At 30.2% G+C, this 22,478-nt stretch overlaps 2 protein-coding genes across 5 annotated transcripts; one reads left to right on the top strand and one right to left on the bottom strand.

Annotated features, from left to right (window-relative positions):
- The first annotated feature begins 7,189 nt into the window (after positions 1-7,189).
- LOC105849040 (uncharacterized) lies at positions 7,190-10,641 on the top strand. Of its 2 annotated transcripts, XR_010640806.1 has the most exons (7): positions 7,190-7,477; positions 7,572-7,703; positions 7,808-8,102; positions 8,221-8,340; positions 8,885-8,950; positions 9,242-9,292; positions 9,383-10,641. XR_010640806.1 is itself a non-coding variant. In XM_065805350.1 (4 exons), exon 4 carries the CDS (start codon positions 9,547-9,549, stop codon positions 10,519-10,521), a length of 975 nt encoding a protein of 324 aa, XP_065661422.1. In that variant the 5' UTR covers positions 8,221-8,340; positions 8,885-8,950; positions 9,242-9,292; positions 9,383-9,546; the 3' UTR covers positions 10,522-10,641. The 2 variants fall into 2 exon arrangements, 1 of the variants encoding a protein (XP_065661422.1); XM_065805350.1 differs by lacking the exons at positions 7,190-7,477; positions 7,572-7,703; positions 7,808-8,102.
- A 1,995-nt stretch (positions 10,642-12,636) lies between these two features.
- Positions 12,637-15,540, bottom strand: LOC136084714 (uncharacterized). Of its 3 annotated transcripts, none has more exons than XM_065805349.1 (5): positions 15,366-15,540; positions 15,171-15,281; positions 14,619-14,931; positions 13,143-14,536; positions 12,637-13,063 (listed from the first exon to the last, which is right to left on the bottom strand). In XM_065805349.1, the coding sequence occupies exons 3-4, from the start codon at positions 14,642-14,644 to the stop codon at positions 14,077-14,079; spliced, it is 486 nt and encodes a 161-aa protein (XP_065661421.1). In that variant the 5' UTR covers positions 14,645-14,931; positions 15,171-15,281; positions 15,366-15,540; the 3' UTR covers positions 12,637-13,063; positions 13,143-14,076. The 3 variants fall into 3 exon arrangements, with proteins under 3 accessions (XP_065661421.1, XP_065661420.1, XP_065661419.1); XM_065805348.1 differs by having other exon boundaries at positions 14,675-14,931; positions 15,366-15,538; XM_065805347.1 differs by having other exon boundaries at positions 14,703-14,931; positions 15,366-15,538.
- Positions 15,541-22,478: the final 6,938 nt, after the last annotated feature.

Raw genomic sequence — 22,478 nt, 5'->3', positions numbered from 1 at the left:
AAATTCTGAAGTTGGTCGCAGTTTTCTTAAGTAATCCTTGTAGTTAAATTTTGATACTTAAACGTGCATAACTTTTTATAGAATCATTCTTTTTTTATGAAATTTTCGCCATTTTAATACTAATTTACAGCTCTTTCCAATGACATATAATAGTCTTATATATAAATAGTTTAAATTTTTTGTGTGGCTACCAAGCTCTTTCCAATGATATATAATAGTCTTATTATAAGACTATTTATATATAAGACTTATATATAAATAGTTTAAATTTTTTGTGTACCTACTTTTAGCTCCATTTTAACTATAAATAAGAGTTAAAATACAGCTAAAATGTATATGTGCGTATAAAGTAGTATGTTTACGTGTGTATTTCTGTATGTATATGTATATATATGTATTTATATATATACAGTGGTGGCCAAAAGTCCTGGAACATCATATTTTATGTTATGAAATCAATATATTTGTGTGAAAAACAATTTATTAGTAAATTTTTTTATTTTTTTCAATAAAATAAGTGTTTATAACAATTTTAAAGATGATAGGTACATGCACATTAGGGTGTGTCGATTTTCACTTTTTTTTGAAATTTGATGAAGGTTAGTATTTTTTTTTCGCAAAACAGTACGCAAAACTTGAAAATAATTTTTTTTTGGAAAAAAAATCTTTTAAGCTACTTTTTTTCACCCTTACACTATTATTTTTTTAGACTTAATTTTTATTCTTTTAACTGAAGTTTGCCGTAATCTCCGAAGAAGATCGCATTTATTTACCAAACCATGAAGTAAACTAAGATTTAACTTTGTTCGCAAAATCCTGCATTTCAAAATTTAGTTTAACAAACAACGTGTAAACAACAATTATATTTTAAATAGACACTCTCCTTTTCGCAATATTTATATTATTTTTAGAGTATGTAGGAATGATGAACTGTGTGTCTTACATTTTATTTATAAAGCATTATAAATTGTAGATTTTTTGTTTGTTATTAAATTTTAATACCTTTCAAAAACTTATGTGTATATATATATATATATATATATATATATATATATATATATATATATATATATATATATATATATATATAAAATATATATATATATATAATATATATATATATATATATATATAATATATAATATATATATATATAAATATATATATATATATATATAAAGTATATATATATAAAATTTTTTTATGTATATATTTATTTATATAATAAAAGTTTATATAAATAAAATTAATTTGTTTTACAGAAAGATTGCTCAATGTTTTTAAAAAGTATTACTGTATTAGTAAAACGCCTCCGTCTTATTTTTTTATTTGTAGATGAAGTAAAGTATTTTTAGAGCATAAACAATATTTTGAATCTTTTTTTAAAAAAAAGATTTGTGGTTTTAGAAAAAAAAGATTTGTGGTTATTGGCTGTTAAAGTTAGTAATGGCAATGTATCCTCACCAATTAGAAATGTATTTATGGAAAAACTTGATAAACTTTTTGATTTGTTTACATGCAATTGTAAAATATTTTTTTGCTTAGAGAATAATTGTGAAGAAAACTGTGACAGAAAAGCTCACATTGTATGTACTTGTAAAAAAGAAAAAATTCCTCTTCTTGAGTTGTACATTGTTAGATATCAAAGAGAAAAAGTTGGAACCAAAGCTATCCTTCAAATAGCTGGCATTGATCATATTGAAACTCAAAAACAAAATAAAAAAAATAAACGATTGTCAATAGAAAATCAGGTTTCACAAATAAAAAAATAAAAAATAGACCAGGAGATTCTTAATCAAGAAAATGATTTTTTTTCCCCAAGAGTGACTCGAATGAAGTCTGTGAAGATACAAATGATAAAATAAAAATTAATATTTCAAAAATGTATTATATAACACAATGAATATAAAAAATATAGCATTAGCAAGCTTAAGGCATCATACAGGTTTAAGAGAAACTGCAGAAATAGCAACTGCTGTCCTTATTGATGCTAAAATTATCACTAAAGGAAACACTTGCTTAATTATTGAGCACAACAAAGTTAAGCAAGCTCAAGAAAAAATTGGAAAAGAGTTGACCTTAAAACTCCAAAATGAACTTAACAATAATGGTTTGAGTTGTATTTTTTTTGATGGTAGAAAAGATGACACTAAAATTTTCTTTGATGTTGAAGGCAGAAAATTTCCAGGTTTAATAAAAGAAGAACATTATACTGTGTGCAGTGAACCTGGTGGAAATTATCTATTCCATTTTGTTCCTGAAGAGTCAGATTTAAAAAAACCTGCAGAGATAATTGCTGATCATTTAATCAAATGGCTTAAAGGAAGATGTTTACATTTGACATTGGAAGCTATAGGTTGTGATAGTACTAATTTAAATACTGGATGGGCAGGAGGAGTAATACAATGGGTTGAAAAAAAACTTAATAAAAAAATTGTATGGATTGAATGTGATCTGCACACTGGTAAACTAGGGTTAAGAAGTCTTATTAAGTTTCTTGATGGTCCTACTAAAGCCAGCAATCATTGGTCAGGACCGCTGGGTAAGATGTTGAATGATGCTACCAACCTTGAAATTAACCCAGAATTTTTAAAAGTGTGTGAAAACTATCCACTTATCTACATTGGTCCTGACATTATCAAAGATCTAAGCACTGATCAGAGCTATACGTACCAAATTGTGAAATTTATTAAAACTGGAGTTCTGCCTAAGAGACTTGCATTACTAGAAATCGGTCCTGTTTGTCATAGTAGATGGCTAACTACTGCTTTAAGGTTTTGCAGAATCTGGGTATCCAAACATGGGTTAACAGGTGACCTTTTAAATAGGTTGAAAATGATTGTTGAGTACATAGTAGATGTCTATATTCCCAACTGGTTTAGTATTAAAGTAAATTCGTGCTGGGTGGAAGGACCAATAAACTTACTTAAACATATGCAATTACTAAAAAATCAAACTCAGGAGGTAATTGACATTGTTTTGCCGACTTTCAAACGATCAGCATGGTTTGCTCACCCTAAATCAGTTTTGCAAAGTATGCTCTGTAGTCAAATTGAAGATGAGCGAAAAGAAGCAGTTGATAAAATAGTTAAAATAAGAGGAGCAGGGAATGAGGCACTTCAATTTGGAGATCTTTGAGGATTCGAAAGACTCCTGCCATCATTATGGAAGCAACCTGTTTGTCTGAACTTATAGACTGGAGTGATATTACTGAACCACCTCTAACATGTCATTTATCAACTGAAGCAGTTAAAGAATTTATTAACACTCCAATGAAAGTAACAATGTGGCCTTCCCATACACAATCTGTTAAAAGATGTGTAAAAATGACATCTGAAAGTGTTTGCCATGTCTTTGGTCAGGCCAGAAGAAATACTTACAACTTGACCTTGAGTCAAGTTGCTAGCAGAGAATTAATGTCCAATAATTCTAGTAAGAAAGACATGGTAAACCTCATTAAAAAAAATTAGTTGCAAACTATTTAATAATCTTTAATTAGATAACTATTTCTTGGACTTGTTTTTTTATGAAGTAAATATAAACATATGAGTGTATAAAAAACTTGATGTTCTACTTTTTACTTTAAAATCTAAAACTCTTTCTAATTAAAATAATGAGCTGATATACATTTAGTTTTTGGTATTACAAATGTGTATAATATATATATATATATATATATATATATATATATATATATATATATATATATATATATATATATAAACTCTATACTATATATATATATATCTAAAGAGTTTAGATATATATATATATATATATATATATATATATATATCTAAAGAGTTTAGATATATATATATATATATATATATATATATATATTAAAAAAGTGTTTATATATATATATATATATATATATATATATATATATATATATATATACATATATATACAGGGTGTTCGGGATAAATTTGACATTTATAATTGATTATATTTTTTTGTAGATTAGAGGTATTAATACACACTACAGGTCATTTAAAAGTTTGAACCCTTCTTCATTCATATACAAGATGTCAGAAAGGATGGATGACTGGAACCCACCTGAATCATGGAAGAGAATAACTTGCATCATGATGATTCGTGCCGGCCATCAAAATAAGGATATTATGACTGCTGCCCAATGCTCCCTGAACACAGTAAAAACAATCAGGTATGAACTAGAGACTTGCAATGGTGACTACGAGGATGTAGTAAGAAGAAAGATCCCTAGCAGACGATCTGATTATGTTCGTACAGCAGAATTCCTCGCAAGTCTGCAGGAACAGGTGTTGAAGAACCCTGGCATTGGAATTCGGGCTTTGTCACGTTAAATGAATGTTGCATCCTCTGGATGCTTGTATGAGTAGTAGCGAAGGTCTTCATTGAGTGCAAGCTTCATAGTAGAGGATGCAACATTCATTTCACGTGACAAAGCCCGAATTCCAATGCCAGGGTTCTTCAACACTTGTTCCTGCAGACTTGCGAGGAATTCTGCTGTACGAACGCAATCAGATCGTCTGCTAGGGATCTTTCTTCTTACTACATCCTCGTAGTCACCATTGCAAGTCTCTAGTTCATACCTGATTGTTTTTACTGTGTTCAGGGAGCATTGGGCAGCAGTCATAATATCCTTATTTTGATGGCCGGCACGAATCATCATGATGCAAGTTATTCTCTTCCATGATTCGGAATGCGGTAGTGGTGTAGTGGTAAGAGCGCTCGCTTTGTAAGCGAGAGGTTCAGAGTTCGACTCCCACCACGTTCCTGGAAGTACCGCGCTCAACTTAGTTTCTCCGCGTAGCGGCCTTGCTCGGCAAGGTTCGTGTTTTGGAGTTAAAGAGTTGAGAGAGGGTTGCACCACGAATAACAACTAAAAAAAATAAAATAAATAAAAAACACACAAAAAAAAAAAAATGAGTAGCCTCCTCGACTGTAGTGGCCCCCCTCGGGCCTTGGGGAGGTGAATAATCTAAAGAAAGAAAGATTCAGGTGGGTTCCAGTCATCCATCCTTTCTTACATCTTGTATATGAATGAAGAAGGGTTCAAACTTTTAAATGACCTGTAGTGTGTATTAATACCTCTAATCTACAAAAAAGTATAATCAATTATAAATATGTCAAATTTATCCCGAACACCCTGTATATATATATATATATATACAGGGTGTTCGGAGTAACTGTTTCTATAAACGTAGGTATAGCTTATATGGTATTATTTTTAGCACTTCCCTAAACGACTTTTTCTATGCCCTTATTGTTATTGACAATAATCTATCAATACATTGATTTTCGATTCATATATGATGTTTATCTTTGTGTTTACTTATTCGTTACATTTTTTTCATTTCATGTTTATCATATGATGGATTTAGACGATATAGAAGAACAAAGTATTTAAATTTGTATGAATTTTTTAAAAACATCTACTATTAATTAGTCCAGTCAATGTCTAAACTTCAATGTTGCATATGTCATTTTTAAGTAGTTTCTAGGCTTTTCTAAATGTGTTTCTTATTCACATGGTTTTACAAGCAAGGTCTGCAAGCAAATTTGAGCTGAAAAATTTTTCTTAGCCTTTAAGGAGAATTGATGTTGTTCTTTGTTTAATTTAATTTGTTTAAATATAGTAGTTTTAATAAATAAATGTTTCTTTGTTCTTGGTTATTAACTTATTTGTTTTCAGATTCTTAAAAACTAGGCAATTTTGCTAAGTTAGTTTTGTTTTATTTTTTAGTGCAATTGGAAAAAGCTGAATGCTATTTTTTAGTGCAATTGGAAAAAGCTGAAAGCTATTTTTTAGTGCAATTGGAAAAAGCTGAAAGCTATTTTTTAGCGCAATCGGAAAGAATTGAAGTGTTTTTTAGTCACTTCACGCAGTATAACTGATACTGATTTGAGTAAGTTTACTATTTTTTTATCTATTTTATATTGGATTTATTTTATATTAGATATATATTTTATGTATTTAACATAGAAACTGACTGTAATTTGTTGACACTAAATTGATCAACAAATTACAGTCAGTAATTTGTTGACCACTTACTCAAATAATTTTGTGCATTGTAGTCTAGATTCTTTGTTAAAATTAAAGATAATTGATGTAAATTTTTTTATTATTCAGCTTTAACAATAGCAATATTACTGGCAATATGTTTAATGATAATAGTGAAATTGAAGTGGATAATATTAGGCTCAAATAAGTTATTAATGTAAATATTAATAGGCAACTTGAAAATAGTTGTTGTCAAGTGAAAGAGATAGATTTAGGCAAAATGAAATTAGTCGTTGTTGAAATGTAAGAAATGTTGCTCAGCAAATAGAAAACTTACTTGCCAGAATTAAGTGTCAAGCAGTGTTAATGTCTGTTAATTTGATTTTACTTTAGACAATTTAGAACAAAGAAAAGTATGAATTTTACTATTTATAGTAACAATTAATAACAGTTTTGAATTTAAATGATTTTACATTTTTTTACAATTTCAAACATAATTATGTTCTTCTTTTTTTTTTAGTTGCCTTTGTCATCACTTGATTAGTTTGCTTACTGTTGAAACATGATTTTAATTTTGTAAGTTAATATGTGAAATTTACTCTATTAATCATTAGTCAACAGTTAGAGAGAAGCTGGAGCTTAATTAAGAAATGCTGGAAATTAAAACAAGGTAAAAATAATTTTGTTTACTGGTTACATAATAAAACCACTTACTACTATTTATTGCGTGTTTTTTTATTTTTTTAACATGCTGCTTTGGAAACACTTTCTTTCTCTCCCTCTCTCTCTTAGATGAGAGGGAGAATTAATAAAACTTTTTTAATTACTGAGCTCTTAAGTAGTTCTTAATACCACAATTGTTAATGACCATTTATAAGAAATATTTATGAGTTACTTGCTATTTTATGGTATAATTGTTCAAAACGTTTAACAATAATTGTCCCTCGATTGTTCAAATATTGTAATAAAATCTTTTTAGTTTAAGTTTTTTAGGTTATACTTGAACTAAAAAGATTTCATTAAAATATCTCATTAAGTTGTGGTGTTATTTGCCAGTGTTACTACATTGTGTTGTCTAGCCTTTTTATAATCTTTTCTTTTTTAATTACTCTGGAGACGCAGTAATGTGTGCTTACAAATATTTTATGCTATGCGGTATTCATCTAGTCGGCGTGACGTCACACCGTTTAAAAAGTTTTTTTTTTTAAATTAACCATCTTTATTTGGGGGAAAACAAACTAAAAAATCCATAGCGGTTTGTTGAGTACTTTTTTTTAAAAATGCCAAAAAGTTGTTGTATTGTTGGTTGCACTAACAATATTAAAAAAAATCATCAACTTAAGTTTTATAGTCTTCCTCAAGATGAAGTACTTCGAAGAAAGTGGCTAAATGCGATAAATCGTGCTGCAGATAATAATGCATGTAGGAAGCAGTGGTCTCCTAAGTCTTCTAATGTTTATGTTTGTTCGGCACATTTTATTACTGGTGGGTTACTTTTACTTTGCATCTTAAATAAATTTTGATAAATACTTATACAAATATCAGTACTTTTTATACCACAATATTTACAATTGTTTAGGTAAAAGAGAACTTTTTGAAAAACATCCAGACTCAATTCCTTCAATCTTTGATACTGAAAAACTAAGTTCCCCTCAAAGAAAAATTAACATTAGTAGAATTAATAGAGTCAATAGAAGAACAAATAGACAAAGTAAAAATTATTTTTATATATCAAATCATTTTTAGTAATACTCTCATTTGTTATTTTGAAATGCTATGTTTTAGTTTTGTTTTTGATAGTTTTTTTTTAAACAGATTTGGTTGTTCCTGCACGTAAGAAACTAAAACTTTTTGATGAATCTAACATAGAAAAAGTTAATTTTGTAATTGAAAAAAAGAGCTTATGTAGTAAAGGTCATTAAGATTTAATAATGAAGTAAATTAGTTAATTTTATTGATATTTTAAATGAATGACAATGTGTTGTACCTGTAATGTAAATGAATAAAAAATACTCTGAAAATATTTTATTCAATTTTTCAGAAATCAGTGATTCTGCATACACAGAAAGTTTTTTAGAACAATGTTCTAGCAAGAGTTTTGAAAAACAAGGTATTGTTTTTAATTTTAAACAAGCAATGTTTTGATTTTAATTTTAACTTCATGTCTTATGTTTAAAAAAAAACACGGTAAATAATAAAGATTTTTTAAAAACATTTTTTTTATATAGAATTTTGTCCTTCTACATCAAATAAGGAACAATTAGAATAAAGTTCCAGCAAAAGTTTAAGTAGTTCTACATGTAACGAAGATCTTTTAAAACAATGCTCTAGCAAAAGTCTTACAGAAGGTATTGATTATTGTATTCAGATGTATATATTCTTTTATTTTCCTTCAAATTTTGATTTTTCTTTCCCAGGTTTTAGTGTTTCTATACCGTAAAGAGTTACTATAAAACAATGCTTTACCAATAGTTTTATAATAGATATGAGTAGAGCATACAATTACTATAAAATTAAAAATTAGCTAATTTTTGTATTTTGCATTGGTAATGTTTATTGTAAATTAATAAAAAATTATTCTCAAGAATTTATTTTCCAATGAATAATGAAATTTTTTTTTAAATCTAAAGGTTCTTAATCTTAAGTTGAAAATTTCAATCTTAAGTTGAAAATTTTTTTTTCAAATAATTTTTTATATATTTTATTTTGCACAATTGTAAAACTCATTTATAAACATTTTGTGTTAATATTTTTCAGAACTTATCACCCTAAATGCAAATAAAATATTTTTGAACATTGTTTTAGCAAAAGTTTTAAACAGGGATTTGTTATTATATTCAAATCTATATACATGTACTTACATATTTAAAAAAGTTTGATTTTTCTTTTTAGAATTTTGGTTTTCTACTCTTAATAAGAGTAATTTAGAACAATGCTCTAATGATATTTTTAGACAAGGTATTGATTTTTTTTCTTTTTAAATATATATGAATCCTTTGAGAAACACCTCATGTCAATTTTTGGCCAAAATTAATTTCAACATTAAATTGTTTGTGAAGGCTAGACACATCCAATATGCATAAAACAAATCATCTCCACTTAGTCACCCCTGTAAGAAACATACAAAAAAATTCAAAAAATATTAGATTATGGATTTTTTATTTTGGATATGAAGTGTTTCTCAAATGACCAATTTTTTTTACTTTTTTTAGAAATTCCTTATAAATACAATGTTTTTGTTTTTTTCAGAATTTCCTATTCCTTTAAGTACTGTAGATTCCAATGAGAGTTACGGAAAAAGTATTTATCTTAGCTTCAATTATATCTTAGTCTTTTATATAAAATATTTGTAAAAAGTAAATACTAATACTTTTTTCTTCTATTTTTTAGAAACAAGTGTTCTTATTGACACCGATTGTCAGTTGAGGAAAAATTCCTCTGAGAGTCTTTTCAATTTGTATGCAGATATTGATGGCGTAAGCTCTGTAACTAGATCTGAGAGACAACAACTCTACAGTGAAATAAATAATCTTCGCCTAGAAAGGGATTTATTCATGTCAAAGTTTATGTCCCTAAAATTTAATAATTGCAATCTGGGAATAAATAAAATTCGATCACAACCTGATAAATGCACTATGGTTACAGGTCTTAGTCTACCAGTATTAGAAAAGCTGCTGTGTTTCCTGTGCAAAGGAACTGATGAAAATTTGCTTAACATATTGGATTCAGCAGATCAAATAGTATTTTGCTTAGTAAAGTTGAGACACAACATTAACATTGATATGTTATCGTTTATGTTTGGTTTTAAAAAAACTACTGCATTAGATAATTTTTGGAAATGGATTGATATAATGTATGTTAAATTAAAGTATTTAATAAAAATGCAAGATAGGGATCATATTTATAACACAATTCCTCCAGTTTTCAAGAACAAATTTCCAAGATTAACGTCGATTATTGATTGTTTTGAGGTTTTTGTGGAATCGCCATCATCCCTTATGGCAAGAGCACAGTTTTTCAGCCAATATAAAAAACATTGCACAATAAAATGTCTTATATCATGTACACCTCTTGGAGCCATCAATTTTATTTCAAAGTGCTACGGAGGTAGAGCTTCAGATAATCAAATTTTACGTGAATCAGAATTTGCATCTAGCAAGTACCATATGCCAGGTGATCAAATTTTAGCAGATAGAGGTTTTACATTGCAAGATGATTTTGCTGCTGGAAGCTGCTCTTTGTTGATAAACCCAGCTTTTACGAAAGGTAAAGCTCAACTTTCTGCTTCAGATGTAGAAAAATCTCGTAATATATCATCGGTTAGGATACATATTGAAAGAGTTATTGGACTATTAAAAAATCGCTACACAATTCTTCAAGGTACTTTGCCACTGCGAACAATTAAAAACATTTCTGACGAAGCTACGTCACTTACTCTTTCTAATTGTGACAAAATAGTAACCGTATGCGCTGCTCTGACAAACCTTGGGGAAAGTATCGTTTACGACAAAACTCACTTTTTATCTTAGTTATTTTTTAAACGGCTATTTTCATAGCCACAAATCATATTTAAAGTATTACTTGGCATAGATAATTTTTTACAAGTTTAATGGATTATTATTAGTAACAAAAAATATATATATTCTATAGTTTTTTCTTATATGCTATTTCAATATATATATATATATATATATATATATATATATATATATATATATATAAGAAAATAAAAATTTTTAAGTTTTTCTGTGCATAACTAAAAAAAAAGCAGTTCTTAACAGATGGAATGAAAATTATTTTGCTTTTTGTTAGGAAAAAAACAGGTTAAGAAAACATTCATAAGTGATAGTCAAACCGCGTACATACTTGCCATCTAGAACACCACCGTTTGCTGTACACACCTGTACGCTCTTGGGTAACCCCTATCCCCATACATGCTTACACATTTTATGAGTGGCCCCTAGGTAGTTCCAGCACTGCAGGTAATTTTCTGTGGTTTACTTTTAAAGATTACTAGGAACTATTGTAAGTAGGTTATAATTTTAAAAATGGGAGGTTTTTAATTAAGAATAATTCTCTACCGTGTCAAAAACGTACACGTTTAAAGGAAAAAATGCAGGATGTCTGTCGGTTTAGAGAAAAGTAAGGGAATTCAGATTCCCGTTAAAAAATCAGAAAAATTGGGTAAAATTTCTAGAAAATCTTCTGTACCAAACTGAAGCTACCTTTTAGTTATATATAAAGTTAGATTAAAATATTCAGTTCGCTTTGTTACGCGGTAAACTCCAAAGGTGTTACTCGGTAACTTATATTTAATATATAACATATATATATAAATGATAACTACGAACTTGATATCGGTTGAGAATATAATATTAATACAACATTTACATATAATAACAATAATAATACAATATGATTGTTCCTCAAACACCACTATATAACTTCCATCTATTTCTATCTCAATCTCTATTTCCTTCCTAACAACTACTGACTCTCTACTCTATAACTATCTATCTACATTCCTTTTATATATTTATTGGACGCTAGACGCGTCCCAGTTCGTAAACAAGTTTGTTTTGTAAACATTATTTCTTGGCGTTTATGCCAACGTTATATGCTTCATTTAACTCAAGCGTTCCGCTTGGTTGGTTTTCTTCACAACCTTCGTAACAGTTTTACGACCTCACTACTCTTTGAAAGTGCATTAAGCCCTCCATACTAGAGAGCTGCATGGGGACAGGACTTTGTTCTATCCCCACCCATCCCCGCAGAAATCAAAGCCATCCCCACCCATCCCCGCAAGCATCTCTTTCCATCCCCACCCATCCCCGCAAGCATTTTCTTTCATCCCCACCCATCCCTGCAAACATTTATCGGCCCTTCCCATGTAATAGCATAAAAAATTTATTAAAATATAGTTAAGAGTTTAATTAATAGAGTTTAATAGCTTATAAAAAAATTTCTCAAAATATAGTCAAAAGAATTTTTTTTATTTAAAAATACACAGAAAAGAAATAAAATGAAACAGATTTTCAAGATTTTCTGTCACTAAACAACTTATAAACATAGTAAAACTATACACTTTTGAAATTTCTTGGGCTAGTACCACCTTGATAATATATATAATAATTAATAACAATATCCAATCAATTTATTTAATAATATATCAACATGGCTGAAATACTCAATATGGCTGAAGAACAATCAATCACTATGACAAAAAAACACTTAACAATTTGAATTACTTTTACTGTTATGTTATAATGAGATTAGACAAACAAATTTTTTGTGAAAATAAATAAAAATTTGATCCCTCATTTTAACTAATATTTTGAAAAATCCATTCCATATCCGCGGGGTTCCCGCAATTTCACAATCCATCCCCATGGGAATCCCGCAGAAACTGAACCCATCCCCGTGAAACCCAACCCCATGCAGCTCTCTACTCCATACCCTCTTATTTATTTTATTTTCTTCCTCGTTTATTATTATTTTCAAAAAATGATAAAAAAAAAAAAAAAAAGAAAAAGAGAGAGAGGGGTTACGATTTTTTAACTCTTAGTGTAATCAGGCCTTAAAAGTAAAAAAAATTATCAAGACACTGATAAAAAAAAAAACAACTTTTTAGTGTACTGTTTAAAAAATCTAAACCATAAAACAAGGAATTGAGAGTTCATTTTAAAAACCACCCTCCCGCTCTTGTTTGTTAGATCTTGAGGAAAAATCTTAATTACCCTTTTAATAAGCACTAATAAGTATCGGACGTGTACCCTACAACCTAGCTTAATCCAAGGTTGTTATGACTTTTATAGTCAATGCCTTCATCAAAGAATATCCTCTTTTTGACAGACAAGGGTTTTTTATATCAAAGGCAAAACAACTTAACTGTCTATTAGTATTTTATTTATGACTGCATCAGTTTAAAGTGTATGCCTTAATATGCTTTTAATAAAATGTGGCTATGAAAATAGCCGCTTTTTTAACTCACGAAGATGATACATATTCTTTTAAGTGACCAAGCCAATAATTTTTTGATTTCTCAACTGTACACCATTATTGTATAAAAGGCTAAAAAAAAATTCCATAATGTAATATATAGTTTAAAAAACTAATAATTCTATTTAAAAATTAAAAATACATAAATTACTTTTTTTGTGTTTAGGATCTTTTTTTTGTATTTGCAGTCACTGCAATGCCATACAGTAGATTTAGGTGGTGATTTCAAAGATAAACATTTAAGATGAAACCAGTTATCGCATGAATCACAACCAACCATTGTATCATCACTTTGAAAACTTTTAGATTTACAAATACAAAAAAGTATATCTTTATTTATAGGATTATTTGATGTAGAGGGGAGTAATTTTCTTTCTGATTCTATTTCTCTTGTTACTAACTCTCTCAAAATAAAAGTATTCCAAAAAATATCACACTTAATTAATACATTCTCAATGAAAGAGGTGTCAGGCTCAATGCGCAATACAACAAATTCACTGGGTGTCCACACCATGAAGTCACAGTAACTGACTCCAGTAACTCTCATTTCAAGTTGAACCTGGAGAAAATATTGGTGTTCTTTTTTTAATAAGTAGTTTCCATTCATGTTTACACCAACACAAAAAGCATCTTTAACTATGACCTCTCTTAATGACTTGTCTTTTAAACTAAAAGGACATTTAATTTCTAAAACTCCATGTCCACAACAAGTACAATAAACAGCACCATCAGGAGATGCTGCATACCATGGTTTTTCAAAGTCAATACTTTCAACTCTCAAATTTTGATGAATAAAAATATCTGACAGTGGTTTTGAATTACTTATTGCATTTGAGTCAGAATGAATCTGTTTATATAAAGTCGATGCATTTATTTCATTTACTCTTCCCCAATTTATTGCAGGATTTTAAATCTGTATATTTTTCTCTGCACAAATCTTTAAAATTAATGAAACAGGTGGCATTTCAATTCTAGCATGAAAAACTTGATGCAAAGTGGAGCCAGTTATTCGACCAAATCTTACTCTAAACCAAGAATCACATAGCGCTTGATTTCGTGTTGCTTCTTCAACATAAACTATAACGTCAGAAGTCAAACTTATTTGTTTTTTTTTTCTCATCAAAATAAGATATCAGTTGCTCATTATCAAATGATTTATAATTTTCATTAAAAAATTGTCTTAAAGATGTTGGTAATTTTGGTATTAAAACAGATTCCATTTGAATAAATTCTTTATCAAAATCTTTAAACAAATGAAGAGCAGCAGTTTTGGGCTGCACTGATTGTATTTCTGATAAAAAATCATTTTTTTCATGAGGTGTTGGAGAGATAGGCATTTTTCTCATTCTGTTTTTAGAAAGTTTTTCTTTTGCAGCATCAGTGTATAAGTTGATTTGAGAAACTGGGGAGCCAACAATATTTTTTGTAAAATTTTGATTCCATTGACAAGGCAAGTCAGTTGGTGTGCTCGATGTCATTCCAATACGAACAGCGGCTTCAATTTTATATAGCATTGCAGCAACATGTGAGCATGTTTCGCCAAGACTAAAAAAATAGATAAAAACTATAAAACCATAATTGAATTTTTGAATTTTATTTTTACTAATTTTATATAAAAGAGACATACCCAGCCATACAGTCACACCCAGCCATACCCAGCCATACAGTCACACCCAGCCATACCCAGCCATACAGTCACACCCAGCCATACCCAGCCATACAGTCACAGTGAGCAGTTAAAACATTACCAAGAGAGTCAAGAGCAACCCAAGGTTTATGGTTAGGAGATGTGGTCCTATATGAAGGTCGAACCTCACATTTCAAAATAGTAATACCCTGAGATACTTTCAAATGAACAATAGTTTGGACCCAGCCATCTTGAAAGAATTTCCAAGCCTCTAATGCCTTATAGTTTTCCATTGCTTCTGGAGAATAGATACCTAAAAAACAATAACATTGAAAAAAATGTATATGCATTTTGTATATACATTATTTTTTTCCAATAATATATAATATAAAGCATATTATAATATATATCCATGTAAATACATCCATAATGTATTTTACAAAGCAAAGAAAACAAACAGTTTTTGAAATGTTAGCAATTAATGTTACTAACATTACTGAAATACTGAATAAATAAAAATTTTAAAATATAAATTAGATAAGAATCCCTTACGTGGAGTTTTAATCAGGTAGTGATAAAGTTTGTGATAGCTCAAAGAAGGCCACTGACTTGGATCTTCACTCCAAGAATCTGCTGTAAACTTGTATGGACATTTACTTAATCCTAAAATAACCAAAATTATATTTAAACAGCAATTAATGCATTATTTTAATTAAACAGAGAGATGTAAAAATAAAGTAAAATCACCTAAAATATTTATTTTTCGCTGATATCTTTCTGCTGCTTCCTTTGATAAAGTTTCAAAGTAATTGTAGGACGTAGTGCTTTTTAAAAAGTACTTCGCGTATAAAAGAATAGTTTGTTTTCCCCCAATTCAATATGGTTAGTTTTGGTGTCGCAATATAGTCACGTGATTCCGACTGGATGGATTGTTGCTGTGTTTTGTGTTGATAGACCTAGGCTGTTATAGCTATTTTTTTATTCTTTATATTTTCGGTCATATTATTATCCTAATTCTACTTACAATAATAATACTTTTTTAATTAAAAATTATAATTTTTTTTTTTTAATTTCTTTTTTTTTGGTTTTTGCAGGCTTTACTTAACTTCCATTTTCTGGTACCTGTGTTGTGACAGATTTTAAAAAGAACTTAACTGATGTTAATGCGGTCTTTATGTCGTTAACTATAGGCAATGGTATGATAGAGAGTCAAAGTTAAAATATTATTTATAGATAAATTTGTATTTAATTTTTTAGATATTATATCAAGTTTTTAATGAGTTTTTGTTATTTATGATTTAATTACTCATAACCCGTATTAAGAGTTGCTAACTGCTAGTTTTTTATTATTGTTACTGTTATTAATTTCTACTGTTATTGTTATAATTGTAGTTGTTATTGTTATTACTACTGTTATTATTACAATGATTATTACTGTATTATTACACAGGTCAGCAAAAAAAATTTTTTTTCTGGTGCCGAGCAAACAATTTGTTTTTTGTATAGCATTTCTCATTTTGATTTCGATTATGCAACTCATTTTTCACTATCACGTCAAGTTGTAAAGTAAATTGAAAACATTTATAACATTTGCACTTTCAATTAAAGTGCAAAAGCGAATTTAAAAAATCGCGAAAAAAACCATATAGTCGGGCCAGTAATGGTACCAACTGTTAGCCAACTGTTTTATTACTGTTGAGCCGTTAATGGTACCAACAGTTTATAAAACAGTTGGCTAAGTGTTGGTAAAAGCATTACGTTTTTTTCACGGTACCAACTAAATAGCCGACTGTCGGCCCAACTGTAGCTAAATTTGGTTATTAGGATCGGGCCAACTATTTACCAACTGTTTAATGTTTACTGGGGCCTCATTGATATGTGTTTTTCTAAAAAGCCATTTCACAGGGTTTATATCTGGAACGCTTTTTGCTAAGAATTGATTAACATTTTCTGAAGAAAAAGAGCTTTTTGGAGACACAATTTTTTTTTTTTGTTAAAAGCACATATAACTTGTTCATTACTTAATTCCACATGTATTTGCGACTCAATGACATATTTTTTGGTAAAACCATTACCAAGCACTTGTGTTAACTTGTCGCATTTAAATAGCCCAGATAGTTTTCATCTTAAATGTTCCCCACATGAACCTTCAGTAAATAAATAGCATTTTGTATAATCAACATTATTATGTTCATTCATGTTATCAAATGGTTGTTTTATTTAATTTTGACTAAACTCTTCTATTACTTTAATTCAAACCCTGCACTTTATAAATTTCTTGTAAATTTACATTACTAAACAATCCACAAATATCCCATAAAATATCATTAAAAAACCTCTTAACATATTTATAAATGATATTAATTATTAGGAATTTTTGATAGCAGTTAATTAAGAAAATTTGTAAATTTATAGAAATCATAAATCACGGAAATGTCCAAAAATGTTCTTATGCTTTCCACAACTTAAATGTTGAATTATAAGTAACCACTATGTGGGATTTTTCATGAATTGTGTTGTAAAAAATAGCGGTCTGTTACATATGTGAGTAATATTAAGTTATACATAATATTAAAAATATATTATAGAAATGGTATTATAAATATTAGAACAATATGTGCACTAATAAAACAATTAAGGTAATTATTTTTATTTTTTAAAAGTATTAAATATTTTAATTTAAATTATAAATCTACTTTTTTATAGCTAAAAAAGAGTAAAAGCACCACAAACCGGACGCAAAAGCGGACAGTGCGCAAAAGCGGATACTTATCGGGAAAACTAAATATCTTCACTAAAAATATTCGCAAATTTTAAAAAAGTTTTTAATTTTAAGTATATAGAAAACTATAATTTATTAAAATGATTGCTTTAATAAAATATTTAAGTTTAAACAAAATCTAATCCTAAAAATCAAACCTTTTATTGGAAATTAGGTTCTTAGCATGAAAGATTTTAAAAAAAGGCAATTTAAAAACAAAAGAAACGATATTGTTGGAAATTTTCTGCTAATATCAAAAATAGTTTTAGATTTTCAAAATCTTACTCCGTTAAAAAGTTATGACGGAAACAAGATTTTCTTTAGTTTTCATCTTAACTCCCCCTTTAATCAATTAAAATTTAATTGATTAAACTGTTCATTATTTTTTCTCTCTAATTAAATTTTTTTATTAAGTTAAACTTTGTTTATTTTTTTCATTTGGGTTTTTTAAGTTTTCATACTTTCGTGTTAATTAATTTTGTACTTTTGCACTTATACTGTTGAAGTTAAAGTGCAAAAGTACACAAATTAATCACAAAAGTGCATCGTTTCTTCAATTTCAAAAATCTCTTTAAATCTGTAACTGAATTGAATTTACTAAACTTAAAATGAAAAAAAAAACAAAAAAAAAAACGAGAAGGCTTACATTGAGGAGGCAACAAAAAGCGGATTGGATAAGATTGAAAATGGCGAGTTGAGCTAAAGAGCCGCAGCTCAATTATACCGCATACCAAAATTAACGTTTTTCGACCAAAAATCAAATAAGACTTTAGTAGTTGGTAGTGGCAATACAACAAAATTGAGCCCTTTTATCGAGTTAACTTTGGTTCATCTTCTTCAGAAGGCTTGTATATTTGCTTGGCGATTAGGGCTTTGGTAGACGATTAGATCAAGGTCAAAGTTTAGTGAGAGACTATTTAATTGAAAATGATGAAACGTGTTTGTTCAAAAATGGAACGCCTGGTCGGCGTACAAAGTGTAAAAAAATGGTACAAAGGATTTATGAGTCGATGGAACTCAGAACTAAGCAAAAGAACAGCTACAAACATCTTTAAAAACCAGGTCGTGCACACCAGAAATTGTTACCCGTTATTTTGATGTTTTAAAAAAATATGCTGAATTAGCAAAAATACGTTTTAGTAGAGCCATGCATTTGTGGAATTGTGATAAAACTGGTTTTAACGGTGATGCAAAAGTAATTACCAGAATAGGTGTTCTAAACTACACTGTTCTTAATTGTGTTAATGCTGACGGATTCCTTCTACCGCTTTTTGTAGTTTACAAATCAAAGAATTGACTGTGATGATTAGATTAAAGGAAGCCCACAAAACACACTTTATACAACATCCCCATCTGGTTGGATGGAAAGTAATCAAGTTTTGCAGTGGCTCAATGAAATGTTTATTCCTCACATTCAAAAGTTTGGTGGTCAACATATTTTACTTTTGAATGACTGTTCTATTAAAGTTGGTGAATTAAAATTATTACGTATACGTGGTAAAAGTCACGTAGATAAACGTGATGAAAGTCACGCATTCATTTATGTTTTTAATGACTATTGTTGTTTTATAATTGTCATGGGAATTATAACTTTGTATTTATATACGATTTTTGTAATAAAACAGAAGGTTGAAAAACGCTTAGATAGTTGTTTTTAATATATGTATATAAACGAATAGAAGAATGCAACAAGCTATTTCGGCAATTATGCCACCAGTATTTGATGGCAACCATCAACGGTTTTTCCGTCAACTGCGAACATATATTGCGGCAATGGACATTGACGAAGCAAAGAGAAAAACGATAACACTAACATGTTTGCCACCACAGATTTATTCTGCATTAGAAGATCTATGCTTGCCGGCATACCCAGAAGACGATTCAGTGACTTACGAAGAGATCGAGGAAAATATTATGAAGCTTTTTAAACCAAAGTCATCGTTAATACTACGCTTTGAATTTGCAACAATTAAAAAAGCAAGTAACGAGAGTGTGACGGAATTTTCACGACGGATTGCAAGAGCTGCTGAAGGATGCAAATTTATGGATAGAGATGACAGGATGCGCGACCAATTTATCACTGGCTTTAACGATGGAGCTACGATCAAACGGCTATTACTGGAATCTGAAGAACTTACATTTGCAAAGGCTGTTGAGGTTGCTGTTACTTTGGAACGAGTGACTCAAGAAGCCCGACAGTTAGATGGTTCCGATAATGTGATGGTTGCAGCAACATTGCTACTTCCCCAAACAACTGGTTTTGCCGGAACAAATAAAATAACATGTTTTAATTGTGGGAAATTTGGACATTATGCACGGGACTGCGAGGCAAAATGCAAGAACTGTTCACACAATCATCGAGCTAAAGACTGCATCAAACGATTGCAAGGTTTAAAAAGAAAAGGGAGAATTTGGAAATAATGGCATCCAGTATTCTCCCTGAAACAGCGTTGCCATCATTAGAAGTTAAAATAAACGGAATGTTCCGAACAGCATTAATTGATTCTGGATGCTCAATTACAGTGGTTCATGCTGAATCTACACGTGGACTTGTTTCAAAAACTTCCGAGCTCTCAACGAATTTGTAAATTGTCACACAGCAAATGCCGACGTTTGTCAAGAGAAACTGCGTCGTTGGAGGAAAATTGAAAGTGCAAAAATCCTTGATCTCAAGAAAGTCTACCTTCAAATTCACATTGACAAAAAACTGTGGCCATATCAAACTGTGATTATAAATGGGGAACGGTATTGTTTCACCAGAATGTGTTTTGGCATCAACGTGGCTCCAACAATAATGACTACAATTCTTCGTCACGTGCTCAATTTGAATTCTACTGTGAAGAAAGCATGTGATAATTACATTGTTGATATATTTGTCGATGAAAGTGTAGAAACAGCTGAAAATGTAGCGAAGCATCTTGAGAAATTTGGGTTGCAGTGTAAACCTCCAGAAGAGCTAGAAAAAGGACGTGTTTTAGGATTGAGAGTCGAACGGAATAAAAATGGGGAATTGATATGGAAGCGGGACAATGTAGTACAATTCGAATCTTCAAATGCAGTCACACGATCACAGCTTTTTAGCAATTTAGGTAAACTTATTGGACATTACCCGGTGGCAGGAAGTTTGCGTTTACAAGCTTCATACATCAAACGATTAGCTGCAAATATTCCATGGAATGAGTATGTTTCTGAAGATTGCAAAGAAAAAATGAATGAGTTGCTTCACTGTTTGGAAAAAGAGGACTCGGTTGGTGGGAAATAACTGGTTCCATTGAATGGAAAAGCTGAGCTTTACTGTGATGCATCGTCCGTAGGACTGGGTGTAGTTCTTCTAATTGGAGGAATTGGGATATAAAAGAACTCACAGTATACAGCGATAGCAAGAGCACCGTGGGATGGTTAGACGCAGTTTTAAAAGAAGAATATCGCGTAAAGACTCGGGGAATTTCTCAGCTGCTAGTACAACGACGGCTGAATACGATAAAGGAAATAGCAAAAGATATTAAGATTATTGTACAATGGATTCCATCTGAGCTAAATCTGGCCGATCGACTTTCACGAATCCCTCAAAAATGGTGCAGAACAGTGTGTGCAACCGAAATAATCCAACAGAAAGACATATGGAAAGTTCACTCAATTGGTCATTTTGGTGTCGATCGAACATTGCAACTTTGTTTACGAAACAACCAGAATGTATCACGTAAGGAGGTTTCAGGAGTAATTGCAAGTTGTAACCAGTGCAACTCCATCGATCCTTATTCCGTAAAATGGAAGCATGATCAGCTGAGTGTAAAGCAGAATTGGAATCGGGTTGCTCTCGATGTGACGCATGTAGGTGCAGAACTATACTTATCAATGATTGAGTGCGGCCCATCACGGTATACAGTGTGGCGCAAACTGGTAACCAAAACAGCGGCTGAAATTATTGGAAAGCTGGAAGAAATATTTTCCTTATTTGGACCGCCAGTTTGCCTTCTAATGGATAATGAATTTCGTTCACACACGCTAACAAAGTTTGCTGACGAATGGGACGTTGATTTAGAATATCGAGCAGCTCATCGAGCTCAAGGCAATGGTATCGTTGAACGCATACATAGAACAATCAAAAGAACAGTCGCCCGCTCACGTTGCTCAATCGCTCTGGCAGTATTACTGTACAATGATCTCATCGATCTCATCGATCTCATTAAATTGTAGTAAAAGTCCATCGCAGCAATTTAAGCAAAAACCAACGTCGTTTATTCCAGGTGTCGATACACGTAAGAAAGTCGAAAAATATGAAGCAGACAACATATTCAAGGAAGGTGACAATGTTTGGGTAAAACCAGCTCAAGAGACAAAATGTGATCGGTCTTGGATACCTGGTATCGTACGGAAGCAAAATGCCTGGTCGTTTGACGTCGAAACCGCAAATAGGGTATTCCCACGACATATCTCACACTAGCGTTGCCGTATTCCGGACTCTCATAATAAAAAAGACTCATTTAACGATGGTCTTGATATACCAAAAGATGAAGTTGGTAACGGTAAAGGAAGATATAACGAGAATGCCGTTCAAGTTTGAAATGATTGCAACGAACAAACGATAACGCGCTCCGGACGAATAATAAGAGCCCCACAACGATTAGACTTATGAGTTAATTCACCAAGAGGGCATGTTCTATTAAAGTTGGTGAATTTAAATTATTACGTATACGTGGTAAAAGTCACGTAGATAAACGTGATGAAAGTCACGCATTCATTTATGTTTTTAATGACTATTGTTGTTTTATAATTGTCATGGGAATTATAACTTTGTATTTATATACGATTTTTGTAATAAAACAGAAGGTTGAAAAACGCTTAGATAGTTGTTTTTAATATATGTATATAAACGAATAGAAGAATGCAACAATGACCGCACCACACACGTGTCATTAAATATTACCTTTAAGTGTATAGAAAACAATATAACACTAATTTGCATTCTCGCCCATTCATCTCACATTCTGCAGCCTCTTAATGTTGGTGTATTTTTCGATATCAAGATGTTTGGCGTGACATTTTAGGAAAATTTTATGCTGAAAGTGGTTTTAGCAATTTGTCCAAAAAAATTTTCC

Source organism: Hydra vulgaris, chromosome 09, assembly GCF_038396675.1.
Source record: "Hydra vulgaris chromosome 09, alternate assembly HydraT2T_AEP".
NCBI lineage: Eukaryota > Metazoa > Cnidaria > Hydrozoa > Anthoathecata > Hydridae > Hydra > Hydra vulgaris.
This window is presented reverse-complemented; position numbering and strand designations above follow the sequence as displayed.